At 34.5% G+C, this 25,256-nt stretch overlaps 1 protein-coding gene across 4 annotated transcripts in view; it reads right to left on the bottom strand.

Annotated features, from left to right (window-relative positions):
* Positions 1-24,998, bottom strand: part of LOC128545979 (alpha-protein kinase vwkA-like) — a 31,982-nt gene extending 6,984 nt beyond the window's left edge. The window contains exons 1-3 of one of the 4 annotated variants that reach the window (XM_053545420.1): positions 24,974-24,998; positions 16,810-16,984; positions 15,896-16,072 (exon numbers count right to left, since the gene is read on the bottom strand). In XM_053545420.1, the coding sequence (XP_053401395.1) occupies positions 15,896-16,072; positions 16,810-16,941 (309 nt within the window). In that variant the 5' untranslated portion in view covers positions 16,942-16,984; positions 24,974-24,998. Of the gene's footprint in view, positions 1-15,895; positions 16,073-16,809; positions 16,985-18,216; positions 18,356-18,435; positions 18,583-23,683; positions 23,728-24,973 lie in introns of those variants that run through there. The other 3 variants (XM_053545417.1, XM_053545418.1, XM_053545419.1) reach the window with 3 other exon arrangements.
* Positions 24,999-25,256: the final 258 nt, after the last annotated feature.

Raw genomic sequence — 25,256 nt, 5'->3', positions numbered from 1 at the left:
CTGGATAGTGGGCGGTTTTTTACGTTCGGTCAAAAAATTGTTTTTAAATTGGTAAGGTAAGATAAAAAAACTTTATTAAAGTCTCCCCTTTGCATAAATTTACAAAAAAATTCAAGATAAAATAAACCAAAATTACCTTTTTCTCAGAAAATGAGGGGCCTAAAACAATAGGTATCTCACTAAACACTGAAAAAAAAAAAATTCTTGGGCCATTTTTTTTTGAAATGGGGTAGCGGTTTAACCCCCCAAGGAATGTACACCTCCCTGAGCTTTAAAAAAGTAAAAAAAATTACAGCAAATCAAAAAAGGGTTTTTTTAAAATTTATTTGAATCTAAAATTTTGAAGTAGTTAAAAAAAAGATTCCCGGGAAAAATTTTGGATTTTGTATTTGTAGGGGGACACAAAACATTCCTTTTAGCGTCGATGTGCTTGCGCGGTTGTAAATAGTCCCTACAGCTCAAAGTTTTTTTGGTAGAAAAATTAAACCATCCTTCCTTCGGGTTGATTTTTCCACCCTTTAAATCCGACAACAAACCCAAACACCCGCCGCAGAACCCGTCTTTTCGCATCCTTGCTTTTTTTGTCACTTTTTTGCTCAAAAAAAAGAAACCCGCGGCCAAATTCACCTGACACAAAAAAAAAAAGTCACTACACTGAACTAAAATGTGCAACAGGGCTTTAAAAGCCCAAAAAAAATAAGTAAAAACAAATGCTTTTTTACTTTCAACTAATTAGCACTTAAAACAGGTAACCCAACTATCAGCCCCTTAAAAAAGAAATGAAGCAATTAAAACAAATCACTTACTTAAAAGCCCCCGGGGGCCCCCATTGCCACGTGATCACGCTAATCAAGAACGCGTGTCCCGTTTAAATTCAAAAGTAATCTCGACACTTTTGATGTGACCGCAATACCCCGCGGGACCATCTTTCACGTGACACATAAAACGGACTGTGCCCCTTTTAAATTTGAGGAGTTTTAATTATTTTTAAGAAAACCGCATTACACAACAGGGGCAGATGGGGGCAAACAAAAAAACCCTTTTGAAAAATTTAATAAGGGGGCTTTTTGGGAATTTAATTAGTTTGTAAATTTTTAAAGGTTTGAAAATTATATGTTTTCATTAATTATATAAGGTAGTTTCAAAAAAAAATAAAAATTTTTTAATTTTAGGGGAAAAAACCCTTTTTTATCACGGAACGGTTTACACCCCACAACCACCTTCACCCGTTTTTTACAAGAGGTCCACATTGATCAAAACCCGGGGGAAAAATTATTTTTTCAGAATAATTTTCCCTTTCCCTTGAATAAAGGGTATTTTTTTGTCCCGTGGACGTCCCCTTTTAAAGCTGGGAAAATAAAGTCTGCTACCCAAAATTTTTGCGCTCTTTAAACTTAGAAATCTGCTTTTTCCCCCTGCCCCCAGTTTTTACATGGTTTTCCTAAATATGTTTTCTGGAAAAAAAACAAAAGCAAAAATAGGACGTTTCAAATTTTGAAAAAAATGAATACTGATCAATTTCTTTTTTGGTTGAATTTATTTTACATAAATCATTGAAAAAAAAAAAAATATCTTGTTTTTTTTAATTCCTTTTTTTGTCCAATACCTGCCAGCAGGGTGAATTTGACTTCCACGGGACGGGATTTGTGATATTTTTAAATAGTTGAAGTGTTTTTAAAAATAATAGAATCAAAATAAATACTTAGTGATAACTCGTAAAAAATTCATCCTTATTTTTTTTCACTTTTAAAAAAACACTTCTCTTCTTCGATTTCGATCAAATAATAAAGTTTTCCCCTTCTCCCCAATACATAATGGGTTTTTCATTCCATGGAGGGCCCTGAAAAAATAGTGTAAGATGACCAAACATTTTTTACGGAACTTTTTGGGACAAAAGTAAAAAATAAAAAAAAAACTAGATGAAAATTATTTTTTTAATTCATATTGAAAAGGGTTTGAATTGTGGGGAAAATAATACAACCCATCAAAAAAACACAAGTTTAAATAACCCTTTTGCTTTTAATTTAAAACTTTTCCTGATACCCCTTTTTAAAAGTCTAATTTTTGGGTGTAGTATTTTGGAAACCCCATAAAAAAGGGTGATTTGAAAAGTCCTGCAGAAAAACGACTTTCCCAAACCAGATATTAAATTAAAAAAAAAACAAAACGACATTTTTTGGGAAAGTCTTAAGGGCGCTCGTATGTACCCATAAACACTATTTTTGGCAAACAGGGACTTTGGTAGCCAAGAAAAATATTCGAACACCTTTACATTACCCCGTATCTCATTTGGGTTCACTTACAGGGGTCGGGCAATTTCTAAAGCCTGGACTTGGGGTTAAAATAAAGATTTGGGGGTAATAGATCTTTCCGATAACCTAAAATTTATTATTTTTAATTTTTATTATAAAAGCAAAATTTTTGAAAAAACCAGACACAGGATGACATTATTATTATTTGTTTAATTTTACAACAGTTTTTTAAAACGGCAGTTTTTTTACGTCATCTGCAAGGGTAAAAAAAGACAAAAACCAAAATAAACACCCCCCATACCGGTTTTTTTCCTTCCCATGGTATAACCCAAAAATTTTGCCCTTTTAAGCCCTAACCCAAACCTTTTCCCTTTGGGTTACCCGGAAAAAGCAGCAGTTTTCCATGTCGGCATACTTTTTCTATAGGTCTTTTTTTGGGGAAAGGGCCCCACCCCAGTAAATAAAGCCCCCTTTTTGTTTTTGGGCGGCAACCCATCTGAAATTTTAATTAATTATTTCATGGAATATAATATGTATTATGAAAAATGATTATTTTTTAAAATAATGAAAAAGTAGACCCCAGTAAAATTTTAATCGAATGGTTTGATAAATATTTAATTTTTAAAAAAAAACAAATTAACGCATTGTTTTCAATTAAAACGGGATCCCTTTTAAAAAAAAAAAAAATTTAAACGATTTACCTCTAAAAAAAAAAAAATTTTTTCCTTTTTTGTATTTTAGCCACAATGCCATTGTCTAGTTTTAAATATAGTTTTTTAAATCCCTATATAGTTTTAAATGCTATAAGTTTTCCCAAATATTTGGAAAAAAATTTGATACTTTTTTAAATATACCAAAGCCATCCAAGCGGTTTATTTACCAAACAAAAGAAACCCTACAAACATAGTACTCTTAAGACATTTTTTTTGGAAAAAATTTAAGTTTTTTTTAAAAAAACAAAAAAAATTTTACTTCTTTATCCCGAAAGGAAGCTGCCCCAACTTGAAAATTTATTTTTAAATATCCTAAAAAAGAAAACAAAACAGAGGAAAAAAAATAAATTTTGCATAAACATTTTAAGATAAAATGTACTGAAAAAAAAAAAGGGTTTTAAAAAAAGGGGCCCGAACTATTTAAAAGGGGACGGGGAAAAAAAAAGCTAAAAAACATATGTTAGAAAAAGAAAAAAAAAATTTGAAAAAGGAAAGGAAAAAATTTTAAAACATAAAAAAAACTGCTCAATATATACACATTGAATTTGTCCTTTAACAAATTCCTTAAGTATGTATGTAGGCGGTCAACTGAGAAAATTCCCAATTTCTTTATAACTTGTTTTTTTTTTTTAAAGCCACGTGGAAAATTTTATTGGGGCAATGTAAGCAAAGAACCGAAATTATGAAGTTTTTTTCGCACTTTATAATGGGACATAAAAAGCCCAAAAGTTTTTTCTAGTTTCATTTGTTTAAAATTTCCCCATTTTGAAATTACATTTATAGAAAATTTTTTCGTCTGTAATCTGAAAAAAATAAAATACGTCCGATTTGATTTAGAGTGGGGTCAAATAGCACAAATTTAAATAATTTTTTCAAGTATTTTTGTAGGGGCCCGTAACTGTACGATTTTTTTGCAGCAAATAAAAACTTTTTTTGGTGTCAAACGGCCTTTTGAGCATGCGCCTTTGTGTATTGAGTGATACAACGATTGCCCCGAAGTTTTTAAAACATTTTTTGGGCCACTAAATTTGGGGTTCGCTCAACAGGCTTTCCCCTTGGCGTTCAGGGTTTAACATTGAAATGTCCCCCTTTGGGGGCAGTTTGGTCCCCATTCCCCAGTTAAGAAAGAAAGCATTTACTAGCCCAAACATACTTTCAGTGCATGTCTTTTTTCCAAATTCAAACTTGAATTTCCCCGGGTTTTTTTTCTGTTCAGCCTCTTTCGGGAGGCCATCGGGAAGAGATAAAAAAATCGAACCTGTTTCTTTTTTGCCCAAAAATTGAGCCCATTCAGGATTGCCTTGACATTTATCAACGGGCAAATCAGGCCGAGAAAGAACATCACGGTCCCCTCGGGAAAGGCTTTTTAACAAAAGTCGGAAAAAAGGGAACATCCGAAAGCAAAAGATACTTAAAAGGATGGTGAACCCAAAAAATTTAACGGTTTTTTCAGAAAAAATTTTTCCGATTGAAAAGGACAGCTGCAAGATTTTTGAAAACACGCGACAGCTGCCAAACTTTGGGTTTCCTGACCAGGCGTTCCAGCTGTTTGGCATCCGTAATAAGCAAAAGTTAATTTTTTTTTCGGGGTTTTTCAATTTTTTCCCTAAATACAGGGAAAAAAAGGGTTAAAAAAAATCGGGTGTAAGAATTAAGTATAGGATATTCTACTTAAATGACATATTTTTAAAAATTTATAAATTGGGTTAACATATTCTGGGATAAATTTTATTTCTAAAAACGCTGCCTCAGTAAGTAGCGGTATAAAAAGCAATGATATCACAAAAAAATGTTTTTTTAAAAAAAAACTGGCCCCGCTTATAATGTATTCAAAAAATAACAAAGGGAAGGGTTATGAATAGTTATGGGATATTTTAAAAAAACTAAATTACCCAAAACCCTTGATTGGGAAATTTCCTTTTTAAAATAGCCCTCGAACTCGTTGGGGGTTCCCCTTTTTTTAGTACATTTTACGTCAGGAATTTTTCAAGGGGGAACGTGATTTTGTGAATTCAATAAAAGCGGTATTTTTTTCAGCCCCATGCCCTGACTCAAAGGGAGGCTGAAGCGTTAGAATGGGGGGGAAACTTTTTTTATCATGAAAAAGGGTTTTAACAGCTTTTGGTGTCCTTCACTTTAAATTTCCCCACTTTCTGCCAATTGATGAGTATATGGAGACAAAAGGGCTTTTGTAATTACCCGCAATTTTTTGGGGACATTGGGGTAACCGTCATCTCTAACGTTTTTAAATTTCCTGAAATTAAAGTCAACATAAAAATTATTTAGTTGTACTATTGTGGATTTTAAAATTTATTTTCCAATATTATAAAATATATAATACTGTAGCTTTTTTAATGAAACCAGTACATGTCTAAAGTAGGCCTTTTTTTTCTTAAAAATTTTTTTAAAAGAACCGGCCCCTCATTTTTTTGGGGGAAAATCTTTTTTCTCGCAAAATCCCTTTAAAGGAAACAAAGAAAGTGGAAATACTGGTTAAACTTGTAGACACATGAAATTTTTCAAGATATCTTTAAATGACCTTGCAGAAGGTTTGTAAACCTTTTCAACGCTGTGCTTTATTAAGTGTAAAATTTTGGCAAAAAAACAATAAAAAGTTGCCTTGTTGAAACAATGTATCTCTGTTTACCCCTTGGGGAAACCCAAATCTACGAAAGAAGGTAACCCTTTTCGGAATCTTTTTGGGTATCCATGATATTTAATCCGGGGTATGTCAAAATCGGGTTTAGATACCGGAAAAACCCTATAAATTTGGGAAAGGGGGGGAGTCGATCATGCAGCTCGGGTACAACGAATTTAAAAAATTAAAAAAATATTCTGCCCGACAGGGGAATCTGGATCGAAATTGGGAGATCCCCCGGTTTTTTGAACATATTCTTGGAGAACCAAAGGGCGTTAAACCCCCAACCCCGGAACCCTTTTAGTACGGAATTTTGGGATGGGCCTCGTCAGTATAAGGGTTTAAATGTAACTTCGGATCTGTTAAAACAACAATCAAAGCTGTAACCCGGGAAACTGTAATAATGGGAGGGGTTCCCAAAAGAAGTCGTGCAAACAAAACCTGCCCCGAAATTTTTCAAAGACGTCTGCGAAGGGGAAGACAATTTTTGTTTTTAAATCTGTGTTATATAGCGGTTTTTATCACTCTCTGAAATACGGGCCATAAAAGCTCCACCCTTTCCGGTATTCTTCATCAGGAGGGGTGTATTTCCCTTTATTTCGGTCGGTGAAAGGGGGGGAAAGCGGCGGTGGGAAAAAGGTTTCAGGGCAGACAAATGAAGAATCCCAAAATTTCCCGAAACATGTAATGTTTCCAAAGCTTATATCTAGGTATTTGGGTGGGATGTTTCTTTTTTAAAAAAGTGGAAAGCATCAAAAAACCCCGATTTCGCTCTAAAAACTGCCACTAAATCATCTAAAGGCGTTTTCAGAAAAAAAGGGTGAATTTTAAAAAATTTTCAGCGCTTTTTGGGAAAAAGACAAAAGTATCCGAGTTGTGGAAAAACGGCCAAAAGCACCCGCCCTCCGAACTTTTTCCCATTGCTTGCATATCAATCTGCCCTTTGTGTTTACTCAAGTTCTGTGTTAAAGTAAGCACTTTTTTAAAGCTAACCCAAAACAGGCAACATTTTTTGTCTATATTAGGGTTAGGGGTCTTTTTTTTAAAAATTTAAATATAAAATATATAACTATGCTAAATGTATTTTATTTTAAAAAAGGAAAAAAGAATATTTGTTTTGATTCGTTATATTCATGATTGCATTCCCCGCTGAAGAGGCTGAAAAAACGTTTCAGCGATTTTTCAAACCCTTTAATATATTTTCCCCTTTCAAAACAAGCATCAAGGGGGAGCTATTAAAAGGAGTTGAGCTGCTTAAAACCAGGGTGACATCTTAATAGCGGGGGTTTCAGTTTTCTTTTTTAAAAATTTTCTTTAAAAAAATTTCTTAATTAAGGGTACTTTTTTTATTAAAAACCTATTTTAAGGGGGCATTTACATTTCCTGTTAAAAGGTTTTTTGTTTTTTTTTTTTTTCCTTAATACATTTTTACTTTATATGTCAAAATAGAGTTTTTAAACCCCCCATGAAACTTAACTGTTTTCAGTCAAGAGTAAGGTTTTTATTTAAAAAAAAGGGGGGAAAAATTAAACGTAAAATTTAAAAAAATTTTTTTGAACAATCAAGGTAAAGTTAAACCAACCCCAAACCCCGGGAAAAAATGGGAAAAAAAATTGGGCCCCTTTCAACCGCAAATTACAAACATTTGACGCGCCCCTTTTTTTTCCTGTAAAAAAAAAACAAAAAAAAGAAACTAAATAGATTTTAATGTTTAAAATTTTTCAGGGTTTTGTACACGTGAATTCTTTTTTTTTCAAATTTTTTTTTTTCCCTTCAAAGTTTGGGGAAATGTAAAAACACAAGGGAAAATCACTTTATTTTTTTTTATACGAGGCATTTTAAAAAACCATACCGAACTAAAAGGGTTTTTTTTTTCCCCATTCTACATTGAAGGAGGGGGCCCACAGGGTTTATATACCTGGGCCTTGGGAAATCACAATTTAAAACTTAAAGGGTCTTTTGATTTGGGGGGTAAAGATTACTTTTAAAAAGTGAATTGTATAAAAGGTGGAACTTACCCCCTTACGGTGAAGGGCTACAAAATTTTTCGTTCTCCCAAAAAGGGAAAGGATTTTTTCATTTCGAAACCCCGTGTCATTGGAAAGGGCGTAGATTTCTTTTAAAACCCTCGTCCCAAAAAAATGGGGAGGGGCTGTTCTCTCTGTAATCTGGGAAATAATTTCCCCCTCCCAGCAAACCCTATCTGCCCAAAAAGTTTCCATGGGGTCCCCTGCGGCCCACCCCACGACACAACCGGGTTTTTTGGAGGGGACCCATCAATGGTAAAACTTTGGGAAGAATAAAGGGACACGGATCCAATCTTTTTCTTAGTTTTCTAGCCTTCCGTAGGTTCATCATGAGAATACAAAGGTTAAAGTAAAAGCCCGACAAAATTTCTTTCTATGACGAAAAAAAACCTTTAGAAGGCCCAAAAAATTTCGAAATTTTTAAAACCATTTTTTTTTTGAGGTACCCGGCCCTAGGGAAAAGAGAACATGATCTTCGTCCCTTGGGAAAATTTTTAATCCCTTTTCAGGCCCTACTTTCATTTGTATATCAAGGGGGGAGGCAACGCCCACAAATAAACGGTTTAAAAAACGGGCCCCAAACCGGAGGAGACAGCCGTTGAGGCTTTTAAAAACACAGAAAGTGATTTTATTGGGCCAATATACTAAAAAAGAACATCTACCCGTATCACCATCATCATCACCCTCACTTTTTCCCCGAAGAATTTGTAAGTCCACATGTTTTTTTCTTGTTTGTTTTGAAAATATGTGAATCGGGAAAAACATATCTTCATAGCCGTACAAAAAGATCGAAATGTTATTTTTAATTTTTTAAAGGGCCCCAAGTCCAAATGGCATGGTTTACCAGAACCCCCCAAAACCCTCAAAAGAAAATCGTGGGCTCTGTAATGGTGGGGGGATTGCCCCCAAAGGGGGTTTCCTACCAAAACCCCCTTTAGAAGGGGGGCCCGCATATAAAAAACAGCCCCCCCGGGCTAAAGCAGGGGGCCCCCGGCCCTTAAAAGGGGGCCAAATTTTTTTTTTAAAAAAATTTGCGGGGAATTTACAAATTGTAGCAAAGTCCGGGGGGGGGGATGGGAGGTAACAAGGGTTTTTTTCCAAGTTCCCCCCCCGGGTTTTTAGGCGCCCTCCCGATCCCGAAACGCGGAAAAAAATGCGAAGTGTTTTTATTCCCTTTCAGATAAAGCATCGTTATTTTTGTTTCCCCTTTGGGTTCCCCTGACAAAATGGCTTGTGGGCCCCGACCTAAAAACTGGGGTGGCTTCTCCCAAAAAACCGCACCCTCAAAATTTAACCCTTTTTCCCTTTTTACCCTTTAAAAGCCACCCTTTTCCAAATTTAATGTAAAGAAAAGACTCATTCCCCTGTGATATTACCTTTAAATTGTTCCCTCCGGTTTTTCCCAAAAAAAATAGAGCCCTAAACAAATTTTTTCTCCCCTACCGTTTTAAAACGTACCGAACATGGTTTACCAAAGAAAAAATACAAAAGATACCTTTAATGGGACCGTCTTTTTTTTGGGACATAGTGTCTTTTGGGAAAGGATGTCATCGTATTGCATTTTTGTTGGGCCCGATGTTTTTAATTCCCCCACTGCCATGGTCCGGGTTCGTCTTTATTTTGCGGTGTGCTCTATTGTAAAGGATTAGGTACGCAGGGGGAAAAAAAAACATTTTTACTTTATTGCACTGAACCCCTTTTTAAATTTTTTTTGGCAAAATTCCGTTTCTTTTGTCCATTTAAAGGGCGCTTTGTGGCAAAGTTTTTGTTGCAAAAGCTAAGGCCATACAGGTTTTTCCCAGCAAAAAACTAAATACCCTGGCCCATGTTTTTCCCGAATTCAATTTACGGCCCCCTGGGCGAAAGAACAAAATTTTTCCGATTTTTTTTGAGGGCAACCCCCTTTTTGAAAGTTTTCCCCCAGTCATCACCAAATTTTAAAAAATTTTTTTTTCAAAAAAGTCTGTTTTCCCTTTTGCCTTTTTAATAAATGGGTTTTTTGGAAAAATTTTTTTTTGACCTATTACAAATTTTAAAAAAGTCGAGTTTTCTTTGCAACAGTATGCAGGGCTTTTTTTGCCCGTTTCCCATCCCAAATTGAATTTTGTTTTGCAAATGTTGTACGCATAATGGAAATGCATAGTAGGGCGTTGCAGAGTTGGGCGTTTTCGGCGTTTAGTACACCCGGTTTCCCCTCAACGGCCGTTTTAATTCGAAAAATTGCCCAAATTTTGTGTTTCAGAAAATTTAACCCCACAACTTTTTCGTTTGGACCGGCGGGAAAATGAACACATTGTTTAAAAAACCCTTTTAAACTCATTCGGGAAAAGCCCGTTCAACCAAGAATTTCTGTCAAATGTTTCCCAAAAAAACGCACTTTTTTGGGGAAATAGACAAGTTTACATGAACTGTTTTAAAGTTACCTATAAAGTTTTTTTCTTTATTGGAACACTTTGGTAAAAAAAATCCAATAAAGTTTTTATTTTTATCAAATGGAAACGAAAACACAAATCATAAAGTCAAAATAAATTTTTTAAAAAATCTAAGAGGTCAGGTAAACAATTTTAATTTTAAAATCCAATTAATTTCCCAATCCATTTAACTTGTTTAAAAACTAAAATAATTTTTAAAATTTTTAAATGATTCCCTGTTTTCTTTTGTAATTTAATTTAACGTTTTTCACTTAGAAATATCCCACTTTGTGAAAAAAGAAAAAAAAATTTTGGCCAGTGTCGGAATAACTTGGAGCAAAAATTAAAGGGAAAGACATTTTGGGGTTTTGTTTTTACTATCAATTTTGTGGGTACTACCCGCCCCCAAAAAAACAACATTTTTTAAAACATTGTTCTCAGGGGAAAATACAAAAAAGGGGGAGAAAAAAAGTTTTCTTAAAAATTTTTTTTTTCCCCAAACATAATACTAACTAACATTTTTTTTACAAAATCGCATTAAATTAGAAAAAAGTTGGGCCCCCCTTTGTTCCCAAAAAAATAAATAAAATTATGGGAAAATAAATACATAAAAATAAATGTAGGGGAAAAAAAGTATAAATTTTCCCCAAATTTTAAACATTTAAATTTAAAAAAATCCCCTGAAAATCTTATAAATTTTTTTTTTTTTCCCTTTTTTAAATTTCCAATGATAATAACAAAAAAGGGGTTCAATGCGTCCCGGGATTTACATTGTTTTTTTGTTTAAAAATTTCAAAAATTTTTTTATTTATAAAAAAATAAAAGGTTTTATTACCCGGAATAATTAAAGTAAACAAAAAGGTAAGTATTCGCTGCAAATTTTAAATTTTTGGTATGTTGTTTTATTTTGAAATAACTTACTTCACACAACACCAAAAAACAAAATTATATTTTAAAAAAATACGCAGGGAAAACACACGCACGTTTCTACATACGGAACCAATTTTAATCTTTTCTTTCTGTTTCATCAATCTGAAGGAAGAGTAACGGGCCCCGTATACAAAAAAGTCGCCCCTTGTCTACCCCCGGCCGAACCTTGACTTTAAAAATAATTTTCCCTTCTTTTTGCAGTGGGAAAAATGAATTTTTTCACTGAAATTTCCGGGGCAAGGGTTTTTTAGGTTTAAAAGGAAAAGCCCCCCCCCGATCTCTGAACGACAAAGGGGAAAATTTGAACCCCCTTTTTAAATTTTTAGAATTCTATCAAAAAAACCCGTAAAAATTGTTCGCCATGGTTTTGATTCATTTTAGTTCAACCCGGATTTTTGGGGCAAGGGGGAAACTTTCCCCTTTTTACAGATAAAAAATTTGGTTTTTAATCACAGTCAATAAAGTTTCCCTGGGTTCTGTTAAACTTTTCCGGGCCCCCAAGGCGCGTTTGCAGAAAACCCCACAATAACAAATCTTTGGAAAACGGTTTTGTTTTAATTTTTATCCCCAAAGAAAAAAAAAGGTTGGTTTTTGGGGGTACATTACAACACCTTATTTTTCGTCTTTTAAGGGGGATATTTTGCTGTAACTGTTTTTTAGAAGTTTTTTTATGAGTACAAGAATTGCAGGGTTTACCCTAATTTTACATAATCTGAGAAAGGCGTCTTCACACAATTTGAAAGTTAAACAGAGGTGGTACTAGGTTTTTGGCTCAAAAAAGCAAAATTTAGGGATGATCGTTTCTGCTTATGCCCAACCTTTATTCCGGGGTTTTAAAAAATACCTTAAACCATCAGAAAACAGTCGCTAAGGGAAAAGGCCTGGGCATTTTTAAAAAAAATCTAGATGCCTCGGGGAATCTGTGTCTGCTAAAAAAAACCAATTTTTGCGCCCGGGGGTTTTACCCCATCGAAAAAATTCCCCAGTGGCCCCGATACCATAAACTCGAGGTCAATGACTTTCTTCATATCAGGTGTTTTTAATTTTAAAAACCCTTTTGGAAAATAAGAAGGGATGGAATAAAATTTTCCCCCATGTTTCCACCATAGTCCCATTCAAAATTTTCATTTTATTTTCCCAAAACATTGCTTGAAACATTGTTAACGGACAAAAAAACAGGGAACGTCAGTCTGTTTTAGGGAAAACGGCACCATCGCCTTTTAGCAGACGGGCATTTAAGGTATAGGGGCCCCACTCTGTGAAAGAGGGGTAAAATAGCCCCTTTCAAGTTTCTTCAAACACAAAGGATTTTTCCCTTTTTAAATGGCTTTTAAAAGGGTAAGTTTTGTTTAAAATGTTTTAAGCAAGCCAAATTGGTTTGGCGGGGGACGAAAAAATTCCAATCCCAAAAGTGCTTTCGTCAAACCCTCCCTCAGGCGGAATTTCAGACATTCTGGGGGAGGACGAATACTTAAAAACTTTACTTCTGGGACCCGAAGATATCACCCTTTAAATTTCGGGTATGTGAAAAGTCCTTTTTTACTTTTATTTAATACGGATTTTTCTTTTTATTCGTTTTTTTTTAAAGGGCGGCGGGTGTGGGAATTTTTATCCGCCCTAAATTTTTTTTTTCCCTTTAATCGTAGTTTTACTTTTTTTTCATTTCACTCTCTGCCTGCGAAAAGTTTGTTAGTCGGGGAAATTTTCGTTTAAAAATTTTGGGGGGGCCCCGGATTTTCTGGTTTTTTTTAACGATTGGTTTTTATTTGGGGGAAAAATTTTAAAAGCTGTTGTTTTCTTTCTCTCTGTTTTTTTAAGGGCCCGGTTTTTCAAATTTTAAAACCCCAATCCGACTTTATTTCTCCGCCCCGAAGTTTTTTTCCATTTAAAATCACTCCAAGTTTTTTTTTAAAGGGGACAAAAAGATCGAAAAAATTGTCCCGGGGAAAATTTTTTAACATTCAAAATTTTAAACCAACCAAATATTTTTAAGCAATGATTATTGAATAATGAGGGAGAGGTTTTCCTCCCTTTCCCCAAAAACATCTTAAAGGGGGGTGAAAAGGGTCCCCCTTATGTATATGGTTTAAAAAGAAAAGTAAACAGAGTCATTGTTTTAAAGAAAAATATGGAAAATAGATTTAGACGTCTGTAAATGAAGAAAATGGATATCGAGTCAAACTTGGGGTTGGGTAGCCCCCATCCATCTCACTAAAAACCCCAAAGATACTTCCCCTTTTTGCGCCCTTTTAATATCTTTTCAATTTTTAACAAAACTATCCCCAATTTAAAAAAAGGGTTTTTCAGTTTGATGTGGGGAAAAACCCCAAAAATGGGGTTAAATTGGGGGTCTTTGGGGGGTAGTACAAAGGGTTATTACTTCTCATCCCGCGGTTTTTTGATTTTAAAAAATTTTTTCCCGAAAAATTTCGGGTCAAAAACTTTTTTTCAAAAATACGCCCCCCATTTTTAAAACCTCACACGAAAAGAAATTTATTAAAAAATTTAATCTAAAAAAAAAGCAGGTTTAAAAATTTTTAGTTTTTCTTCGTTTGGTTTTGCAAATATATTTTTTTGGGTTTTTAAGGACGGTTAAAAATTTCATTTCATTTCCCCCAAAGCAGATTGTGGGGCTTATTTTTCCCCCGGACTTACAAAAGGGGGTGACCCCATGAACCCTGTAGTTGTAGTTTCGTACTAGGTTAACCAAAATTTTTTCGACCCCTATACAAAAGGGTTAGGAAAAAGTTTAAAAAACAAATTTTCAAAATGCTTTTTTAAACCCCAAAATTAACTCTCCGCAAACCCTGGGTTTTATTGGAGATTTTCCCAAAAACATGCTTAATTTTTTTTTTTTTGCTAGAAAGGGCGCCATTTGTTTTTTTTTTTAAATCAGCCCAAAATTTAACGGGAAAAAAAATCGTGGGTTTCCCCTTCTAAAAAACAATTTTTTTAAAAGTGTTTTTAAAAAATTTTGGCCCCCTTTTTTCATGCAAAGGTTTTAAAAATGGGGGAAAGTGAAAAAACATCTATGACTAAACCAAAAAGAACTTCACCCCCCTGTTTCCCTTTTTCTAATTAGTAATTTTCCGCGAGATTCCCATTTCCCCCCCATGGCGCCCTTTTACCTCTGGGGTTTTTGACTGCAATTTTTTTGTAAATTTTTGTTTTTAAGGTCTATTTAAAAGTGTAAATATCGGGCCCTTTTAAGGAAAAAATTTTATTTTCCCCCCGACTGATGTGCGGGTTGCCTTGTGATCAATCACTTTTTCAGTTTTCCCCGGGCCCGAAAAAAACCCGGATGATTCGGAAACCCCTGAAACCTTTTTAATACTGATCAAACCGTTTTTCCCTTGATAAAAAACACAGTTTTTAAAATACTGATTCTTTTTTTTATTATAAAAAAAAATCTTGCCCTTTTTTTGCTGGGGTTGATAAGCCCATGGGAAGGGAAAAATCTTTCCCCCTGTCCCGGAACTAGAATGTGAAGGGAAAAAACTACCCCCCCCGAAAACCCGGAAGGGGGTTTTTTTCCCCTTACCGTTTAGCAGAAACAACTTTTTCGCCCGACGACAATTGTGCCAGCGATTCCCGCCCGGGAGGTTTTTTAAGTTTCGGTTTACGGCAAAAAAAAGCCAACGCACGTGCTTAACCAAAAATTAAACCCCAAATCTTTGTCTTTTGCGCTTTTCAAAATTTTTTGACAATGATACAGCCACGATTTCCCTAGATTAAAATAACCTGCCCCAACAAAAGTTTTAGATTTCGGGGGCAAACCTTCCCAGTAAAATGGCGCTTTGATTAAATTCGTTACTCCCAGCTTTCACGGCTCTTTCCCGGTGGGAGAAACTCAACCCGGGGTCACTTGCAAAAAGTGGTCCGTGGTTTTGGGGCCCCCCTTCTTTAAATCCATATTTTAAAAATATTTTAAATTAAACTATAATTAATTTTTCCTTTTAAAGAAGAAAACCAAATAACAATTTTGGCTTTAAAATTTTTTTTGGGGCTTTTTTGTTTTAAAAATTTAAATAATAAAAAAATGATTCTTTTTAAATATATAAACGGGAAATAAAAATTTTTTTGTACACCTGGCGGGGGGGATGTTTTAATTTAAAAGAATAGATTTTTTCGTTCTTTTGTTTCCCTTTATTAAAAAAGAGGGCTGTTTTACGGCCGAATGGCGCAAATTTTTTTTTTTTTACTTCTAAATGAAAAAAGATAAAAAAAATCCATTGTTTATGGTTTCAGATACGATTAAGAATACGCAAAGTTTCCCGGGTTAAAAATTTAAAAATGTTTATAAATTAAAGCCAAAATTTGGGGGGTTAGAGGTTTTCGCAAAGTTTAGTTTTCTAAAGGCCAAAACCCGCCCGGTCCGGGTCCAACTCCCTTTCCCCATTCCCACTTTTTTCAAAAACCAGTACCCCCCCACATTTTAAAACTACTGGGAAGGCTAAAGAAAAAGGCCCTTGGGGGTGAAAAAAAGAAAAGGGCTTACAAAGAAAAAAAAAAAAAAAACAGAATTTTATTTTTGGGCCCATGGGGGAAAAATTTGGTATTTCCCCTTGCAAAATTTTTAATTAAAACCAGCAAAGGGGCAATTTAAAAAAAAATTTATATTACAATTTTAAAAAATATTTTTTCCCAAAACAAGAAGAATTATTGTCATAAAAAAAATCCAATCCGGGTCACAACAAAACGTCCCCCTTGAATAGACCCCAAATAAGTGGACACCAGGGGGGAAAAAAGGTCAGGGACCCCAAAAAGTTTGAAATTCTGCTGATTTTCAAAGACAAAAGCTAAAACAACTCCTTTCTTTCCCCAATTTGACCCGGAAAAGTATTTCTACTTCTATGAAAAAATTAAAATAAAAGTAATACAGTTCTGACTAGTAACAATTATGTAACAAAGAAGGGAAGTATACCTTGGTGTCACATGTAACGCTTGCTAAATGTTTGTTAAAGTCAGCCACCAGTTTTCTTGTTACGTCACAGCGTTCTTTGTACGACATCCAATCACTGACCGTACCTTCCAGATGTCGGAACGTCTTCACAGCCACCATAGTACCGGACCAATAATCTTTGTTGTGGTAGGCCATTCCCTGAAATTAATATACGTACCTTGAAGCCAATATCTATATTTCAATTTAGCAGAAACAAAAAGGAACAGAAAATGTGGTATCTTAATCTTTGAAAGGATTTGCCACGACTTTTAACTGCTTCAAGAACACGAAAAAAATCAGACGTTCTCAATATCAAATGTATGCATAAATGTTATTAAATAAGGCGGGTTGATGTACACGTTAAACCGGGGAATTATCTCTTTAAGTACGTTTCTTCTCCGACATGAAATGCAATAAAAGACTTCGTATCTTGAATGGTTGTAGGAACTGCTTGTTTTTTTTTTTCAAGATGTCTTCAGTAACTTTATTCTCAATGTCAATTTGACTTATACAGAAAACTATCTGCGTTAGTCTTTAATCGAAGAAGTGACAAAAATACTTTTACTTTAATATGTTTATGCTAACCAGCGATTAAGAAATTTTGACCAATCAGGTCAAAATAGATGACTGTTACACCTTCTGCTGGTGAATAAAAACTTAAAAACAAACCGGCCTTTAGAATAACATATGATATCAATATCAAAGTGTCAGCCGCTCAACACGGGGGTCGTGTGTTCGAGCCCCACTGGGTCACGACCACCCCTTATCATATGACACTAGTACCGTTTTCCCCAGGAAATGGAATTTAGAGTGGTTGAAATAAGCTTGACGCTTTCATCAAAATCGAGCTAAAATAAATTAGTATGAAATAGATAAACTAACATGAACAAACTTACTCTGAATATATAGAATGTTTTTCCCGTCCTTTCAGGGTATAGTTCAAACGAGCACCAGTAGTCCTGGCCGAACTTCCATGGTAGGATGGAGGGGAGCGTGGAATTTTCGATGGTAAAGTCAAACATCCCCATGGCAAGTTTCCTTTGTGTTTTATTCTCGTTGTTCAAAAGTAAACTTAAATAGAAAATAAAATACACACATTAAATTGTGTATTGAGATATTTCTATTTCTGTGTATGTGTTTTCAGTATGCGATTATGCAAAATAGTGAAATCGCAAAAAAAAATCATCAAATTTTAAGACACATTTACATCTGATGAAATTCTCAAGTACTTGCGGAAATATGTTGAAAGTTAAAGATACCCTGTAAAAAGGGGTGTTTAAAAGGGGGGACTGAACTCCCTTATACCTGAAAAATGTAAGCATGTAAAATATAAAAATGAAAAAATAAAACAATTAACAAAACAAAGGAAAATTACCTTCATAAAGCCATGAATATAAAATAATGTACGAAAGTCATAATGGCCGGATATGTCACAAAAGAAATTTGTTCAAACCAAATAATGACAACACCATTTTAAAGCGACATAAAATGACAGGGAAAATCAGTGTAATATTATAAATTTTCCTCATATATTCACAAAGGACAGGGAAGAAAATGATTTTTTCAGGAGCGTTTAACTGTTCTTGAATATGTACATTTAAGTGAATTTTGAATGAATTTAAGTTATTGTGCAAATTCGTTTCACTCAACCTAGGATACGCCGGTCACGTGAGCGGCAATCCAGTTTTACAACGCTCTGACGTATAATACATCGGTCACGTAGGCTGCAAGTAAAAATTAATTTTGTTATGATATTTCATTTTAAAGTGAGCGAACTTTTTTGTTATATGTTTCTACCTACACGGGTATTAACCACTAATTTTCTTTCACATGTTTATCCAAATTCTTATCGCGGAAGCAAATGATTTGCCTTTTAGACCGGTACATAGCGCTGTTGCCAGCGTTTAAACGGCGTACGCCCCAAATGTGAAACGAAAATGCCTTGAAGAGCCTGACAATAACAACACTCCCATCACCACCACCAGCAACAACAACACAACAATGATAATAACAATGATAATGATGATGATTATGATGATGATAATAATAATAATGATAATAATAATTATAATAATAATAACAATAAATTAATGTTTATGCAACGTTAAAATAGGTTACTTCACATACAATACGAAAATTACGTCCAGATCGTTTCATTCTGATAAAACTGACTAACATTGTCAGCGTTATTCTTATTATCCGCAAACAGTAATGAAACTATTCCGACGATCTAGCGAATCGCCTTCTCTCGAAAAACTGAGCTAGAAAAAGATTCGTTTGTAAAAATATAAATGTGAATTCACCTTCATATAACTATAAGCTCTATAATACATCACATTGTTGTAGAAAACAGATACTTAAGCAGTCCAGAAAACACAAAATCCATATACATTTAACTCCAATATTGCGAGTTTCTCAATTTCTTGCGTATTGGAAATGTTCTCACAGGGCGTGGATCAATACCGAATCCTCCATTTTGAATATTATTACTGGGAGTAATTACTACATGTATAAATATATACCTTCCAGAATCCAATACACAGTTATACAGGTATAGCAGCTGTGAACGCTTTCCTCAATAGATGTTTTTATTTATTATATAGATAATACCATCTCTACTGCGTGCTACGTGCGTTATGTGCGCATACAGAAGTAGATCGCAGGTATTTTGTTACAACTTCTCGGAAAAAAGAAAAAAAAACTCGGTCATACTGACGTTTGGTTACGTATTGTTTAACAATCGATTGTGCAAAATAATCATGTTTACCATCGCTCTTCACTTTTACTGCATATAACTAAGTTAGCCTTTTTTTAGTTTAGGCGTAAAAAATTGTTTGTTTCATGTATCTCGACCTACCCTAAATTTTTGGCCCGACCGTAAATGTTTTAATGACCATAAATATTTTTTCAACTTTTTAACAAAAAGTTGCAAAACTGCACTTTTTTATACTTTAAACATGCCCGTGCTGTTAGAAATCAACTTATTGGTGCTCTAAAGGCTATCCCCGCCCCCCCCCCCCTCCCCGCACCCCTACCCCTCCTTCTTTGTATTCATTTTTTGACAAAAAAAGTAATTTCAGAAAAGTCTCCTTAGATACCCTCGTGGCGGTGGATTCCATCAGGAATGAAGTGTCGAGAGTGAATAATATAAGTTGTTGAACTAACTTCACAATCGACCTAAAATAAATTATGTATAAACTAAACTAATTACAACTGGTTCAAACCTTTTCATAAGAAATATTTTAATGTGACCGATTACTGTTCACAGGTTTTAGACTTTCAGACAGACAGGCAGACAGTCAAACGGACATCTACTTCACGTTCTCTTCCAACACCTTTACGCTAAGTAAAAAAAAAAACCGACTGAAATAGGGCATATTAGAATACAAATAAGCCCAGCTGCTAAATGCATATATAACAACACATTGTTCCGAAAAGTGCGAGTTCCCCATGCAGAAATAGAATACAACACATTTAGATTCTTTGAACTCATTATTTAAATCAAAAATTCAGTTTCGTAAAACATGAGATAGCTACCCTAATTCTTCGTCACCCAGGTAAATGTAGCGAGCAACCTGTCTTATCATGATATTATTATCTTTTGGTTTACATCATAAACAAAAGATATATCAAGGCCATGATGACGACTAGGATAATTTTAGACCCGAAACCTGATTCATTTATCTGGCCAAAAAAAAAAAATGCACCCATCATGCATTTTCAAGTGTTCAGTGTTTTTATTAGCCAAATACGCAACTATTGCTCGTTTTTTAAAAATGCAGTTTCATCTTTAAAAGTGTGTGAAAATAAGGGATAATGTGCCATATCACGACAAAATGAACCCCGTGCACACTGGTAGGTTCTAGTAAAACCAGTTCCGGTTTAATCTAAAATTTTATTTCTTGCAGTGTATAGTGGAAATCATCTTACACTACCTTTTTGGACATGTACGAACTATGTTAAGTTGTCTTTATCATACCAAAAACATAACGTTGTCGTGTATAGTATTATGTATAGTTCTGTACAATGTAAAGCAACACGACCATAATATGAGCCGCGCCATGAGAAAACCAACACAGTGGGTTTGCGACCAGCAAGGATCCAGACCAGCCTGCGCATCCGCGCAGTCTGGTCAGGATCCATGCTGTTCGCTTTTAAAGCCGATTGGAATTGGAGAAACAGTTAGCGAACAGCATGGATCCTGAGAAAACCAACATAGTGGGTTTGCGACCAGCATGGATCCAGACCAGCCTGCGCATCCGCTGTTCGCTTTTAAAGCCTATTGGAATTGGAGAAACTGTTAGCGAACAGCATGGATCCTGACCAGACTGCAGTCTGGTTTTCTCATGGCGCGGCTTATATAAAGAATACGATCAAGGCCACGGGTAAAACGCAATTATGGAAGCTCTGAGGTGGCAAGTTTGGGTGACCACAAGATATTATCTCGTTTCTCGAGTAAGTATCTTGCGGCAACGAAATAAATAAACAGAACATCCGTATGAACAAACGTATTATAAGAACAACTCGTCCATTTTAGAACCAAGATTGGCACCTGAAACCAATATCGCCCGGGTTCTTTTTGTAAAGAAAAAGAGCGAGACAGTTAGATCTTTGTGCTACCACGAAACACAAAATGCAAAGTGGTGTCGAACGTTGTACCATGGAAACATTGCAGTTTGAAGTGTACCATACCAAAGCTTTTCTAAATTCTGTAAAAGTATGTCCTTGTGATTACCACTCATTAATTGTATAAATACAGATATTTTACAACTTATTTCCAGTATGGCCTTCAACTGATATACATTCACACTTACACACAATCATTCAGTCAATTTATAATTTAACATTTATACAAAAATACACATATCAGAATTACTTAAATTTTCTCGACAAACACGTTTCAAATTAAAGAAGTCTTAAATAAACGTAATATAACAATAACTATGTTTTAAAAGAATTACCATGCGTCACAAAGATTATACATGACAATTAAGATACATACAAAAAAGAAAGTCTGTCCCATAAGATAATGAATAGTTCCAGATTTGAATAATAAGATAATATGAATATTATTATTATTGTAAACGAATACAGTAACATCAATTCAACAAAATTCTTGTAATTACAAGTAATTAATTGCTAAAAACTATTGTAACAAGAGAAAATTCTTTAAATCATGCTTGAAAGCAGTTATTTTTATTATTATGAAGTTTAATGTAAGAAGGAAGTGAATTCCATTTTGTGTGCAGCTTTGTAGCTAAATGTTTGTTTTCAGGTAGTTCGTTTTGGGTTTAACAATAAAAGATCCATGTTTTCGTTTGAGCGCAGACTGTAATGATCATTTATGAACAAAATGCAGTAAATCTGAAATATAAATTGGACACTCTCCTGTTTTACATTTGTACACTAATAATGAAATATGGTATTTGCACCTGTTCTCAAAAGATAGAAGTTTTGAATTTCTGCAAAGATGTAATTTTTTCAGTGTCCTATTTGTGACAAAGTCCCCAGACATTGCAACAATACTCCATGGCTGACATAATATATGCATTGTAATACAATAGTTTCATCTCATCTGTTAAGAAAAATGCAAGTAGAGAAATTTTTGAGTTTTAGTTTATTGGCCACGGTCTAACGTGGGATTGCCAAGCCCAGAGTTTCATCGAATATACACCTAGAACTTTCTGACACTTCACATTTTCAATGACCGATCCGTCTAAAATTAACTCAAGTTTTTAAGTATGTTTTATTTTGACTCTAGGTCTCAATACCATACATTTTGTTTTTGAAGGATGAAGTGACATGCTGTTAGTACTGTAAAAACCGGTTAAACATCGGTTTCAGGACACTAAATTTTAAGAGAAAAGAAAAAATGGCACAACTTGCCACAATAGACCGGTCCCGTATAGTTTGTAAATGCATGATCTAAAAATAACGGATATCATTTTCATATATTCTGGCTTCATCAGTATTGGCTTTGATTATCGTATGTTTTGAGAAGAAAAGGGACATAATTATATAAAATTTGAATAGTCTCGGGAATTATTTTCTATGAACAAAACATAGGGTCTGAACACAGACTACGGACCAAAATACTAGAGAGTTTTCATGATTACTCTGCCACTGTTAGTCTGGCTACCGACTAGATATTTTTTTTTCTAAATAATTCTTTTATATATTCTCTACGGTCTGAACACAGAATAGGTCTCTGTATACTCGAAACTTTCCAGAGCCGGGTTCGCCAGGTTCAAGAAATTTATTTATTCATGATCAATTATTGCGATAAGTCTCGAACGAATCCATACAGTGCATTACAACCCGAGATGGAACGATAATGAACTGCACGTGCTGATAAACCGACTGCATGGAGATCTATATAATGAATACAGGTACATGTCCCATCTCCCTGGCTGAGGTATGACAGTTCCCTGAAGTTTCACTGAACGTTGCACTTAATCAAAACACTTCTACGTAAAATGTTATCGCCTGTATTAAGTGGACATAAACAACTTTAAAAGCAATAATATCGTTGATTTACTTCGCTTAGTTTCGGGAAATTTACTGTAGTATTACTTCCTTGTATTTGTCGATATAGATAACCAGATAAATAAACAAGATAAGAGAATACATATGAGCCGTGCCATGGGAAAACCGACATAGTGGCTTAGCGACCAGTCTGGATCCAGACCAGTCTGTGCATCCGCGCATTCTGGACAAGATCCATGCTGTTCGCTTTTAAAGCCTATTGCAATCAGAGAAACCATTAGCCAACAGCATGGATCCTGACCAGACTGCGCGGATGCGCAGGCTGGTCTGGATCCATGCTGGTCGCAAACGCACTATGTTGGGTTTCTCATGACACGGCTCATATCTGATTACACTAAAATTTCTATATTTCTCTTAATATCTCTTCAAAATAAATACTGTATGAGATAGTTTTGTGTCAGGCATATTAAAAGCATTATTCAGCATAGTAAAATTATTATAATGAAAAATGGCATTCATACTTTTTTCGACTTTACATTTGAACTAATCTTTTATTAATACGGAAATATATACACTGAGTCACCGTAGCACCAGTACAATATTTTCCTTCTAGTGGGAGAGTGGTTCATTTTTAAGCGTTATAAGTTACATAACACCCGAACTGAAATAATATTAGTTTATTACACGTTTTTTTTTAGTGAAATATTGAAATATTACAGAATATATATCTGGTAATTTCAATGTACGTAGAAATATCAAATATATATTTTATATTGGATGGATTTAACGCGACAACGACACAATCTCAGGTGCCCCTCCGGGTCGTATTTCATTACAGCGGGCTCCTGATAGAACCACTGATCTCACGTATGTCAGATTGGAGGTTTCCTCACTGCATGAAAAACTCTGCACCCCAATACGAGGTTTCGAACCCGCAGCGAAGAGGGGCTAGTGGTTCTAAGTCAGCGATCTTAACCATTCGGCCACTGAAGCCTCCTACATGTATCAAATACTCATATAAAAATTTGGCTACAAACAGGAAATAAAAAGATTTTCTTTTGTTTTATACAGGTAAGATAAAATATACTTCACTCGTGCAGCACCGGATATTACATTGTCATCCGGTGTTCACTCAATAAAGAAAATTCGATCTTGCACTTAGTATAATAATTTATAAATATTTCTGTTATGTTCTTCTGTTATATAATAATCTAATAACTAGCAAACACAATCACTTCGAATAGTAATACTGTAAGAAAATAGAAAGGTAAATAACAGACTTACACTGCTATTGATAATTGTGTAGAATCCATTTACGAACCGAAATGAAAAATGATCTGAATTGATAAAATCATAAAATACCGTAGTACATAGATTATGTAGGATGGGATTCCACTATTGCGTGTTCTGTTTTAAAAAATAAACGCAAATAACTCTAAATTAAGAATAGATTAAGAACAGGATGAAAATCGTTATCTGTATTTTTCAGAATTTCAATGCGGCTTTTTTCACCGACTTCACAACTGTATACATCTTTAAAACTTTACAAAAATGTCTGCAAAGTTCCTTACAATTGTCCGTGCAGTATTTCAAATGATTCACTACCCCAACAGTCACAATACATAGAAGTGACAACCTCATACTCAATTATTTTCAATTATTTACTTCTATTTCGGCGTATGTTACTTATATAATACCGTGTTCACACTAGCAAAACGGTTTTATTTTTATCAGGCACTAATTGGCTATAATTGGTATTTGACATTCAAAACCATCAAAATATAATCTAGTTTGCGTCCACACTAGAGAAAGAAATGTGGTTTAAATATATACAAAGCAATATTGGAAGTTAACAATATCTTGCAATAAGCAAAAAAGGTTACAAAGAATTGAGGCTAACAGAAACAAGAAGGGGTCATCAATATTTAAACTTCTGTGTTCATCTAAGAATTTCTGTTCATTCCATCTATTATCCATTTGAGCGTCAGCATGACCCAAATCGCAACTTAATGATTTTGTTTCATCAAAGTCCAATTACTTTTGCCAGCCACAGCATCAATTGTTTGATACAAAAGAGAAACACATGGTATTCTTCCTCCAAAAGGTAAGGATCTGTGGATTTGGATTGGGAAAACCAGTTAAACCCACCCTTTGGCGTTCACATTTGTAAATAATGTGAGCATTACTTTTTAATTTTAGTATTAAAACCACCTTCCCCAGGTAGTTTTTAATGCTACATTACAGAAACCACTTGACCTTTACAAAATTCACGTTTTACACCACATATAGTGTGGACGCAAACGAGTTTAAAAAATAAACCCAAGTTAATGTAGGATTAAAAACGTAGTCTGAACACGGTATTATTGATAATATAAAGGTTGCACCCTTCATCTTCTAAATATAAAGTTATACTGTAAATGCAAAACAATTAAGAATACGTTTAAATTACCAGATCACTCGCTAATAGTTCACTGGGTCAAGTTGATTACAAACTTAAATTTGTCTGTGTTAAATTCTAATCAAAATCTAGGAATAGTTGCAATTTTTTAGGATAATGCATTAAAATATTCATACTTGCCCGATTAAAGATAATTCCCAGTAAATGCATCCAACCATTCGAATATCCGTATCATTTGATATTGTCCATCCGGTATATAATTAGCAGACGTTACGCCACTCTGGGAATATGGCCTCAATTGACGTTTGTGTATTGCACGAGATTACAATCCAGTGTACTTATTAATTGATGCCACTGGTCAGATAATCGACAATATATTATTACTATTGGCCACAACCCGCTGATCGATCAAAAGATACTGACGTAGGAACATTATTGAGAAAATAAATTTCCTTGTAT

The sequence above is a fragment of the Mercenaria mercenaria genome, chromosome 6 (assembly GCF_021730395.1).
Source record: "Mercenaria mercenaria strain notata chromosome 6, MADL_Memer_1, whole genome shotgun sequence".
Classification (NCBI taxonomy): domain Eukaryota; kingdom Metazoa; phylum Mollusca; class Bivalvia; order Venerida; family Veneridae; genus Mercenaria; species Mercenaria mercenaria.
The sequence above is the reverse complement of the archived record's forward strand: the minus strand, read 5'-3'. Positions and strand labels throughout refer to the sequence as shown.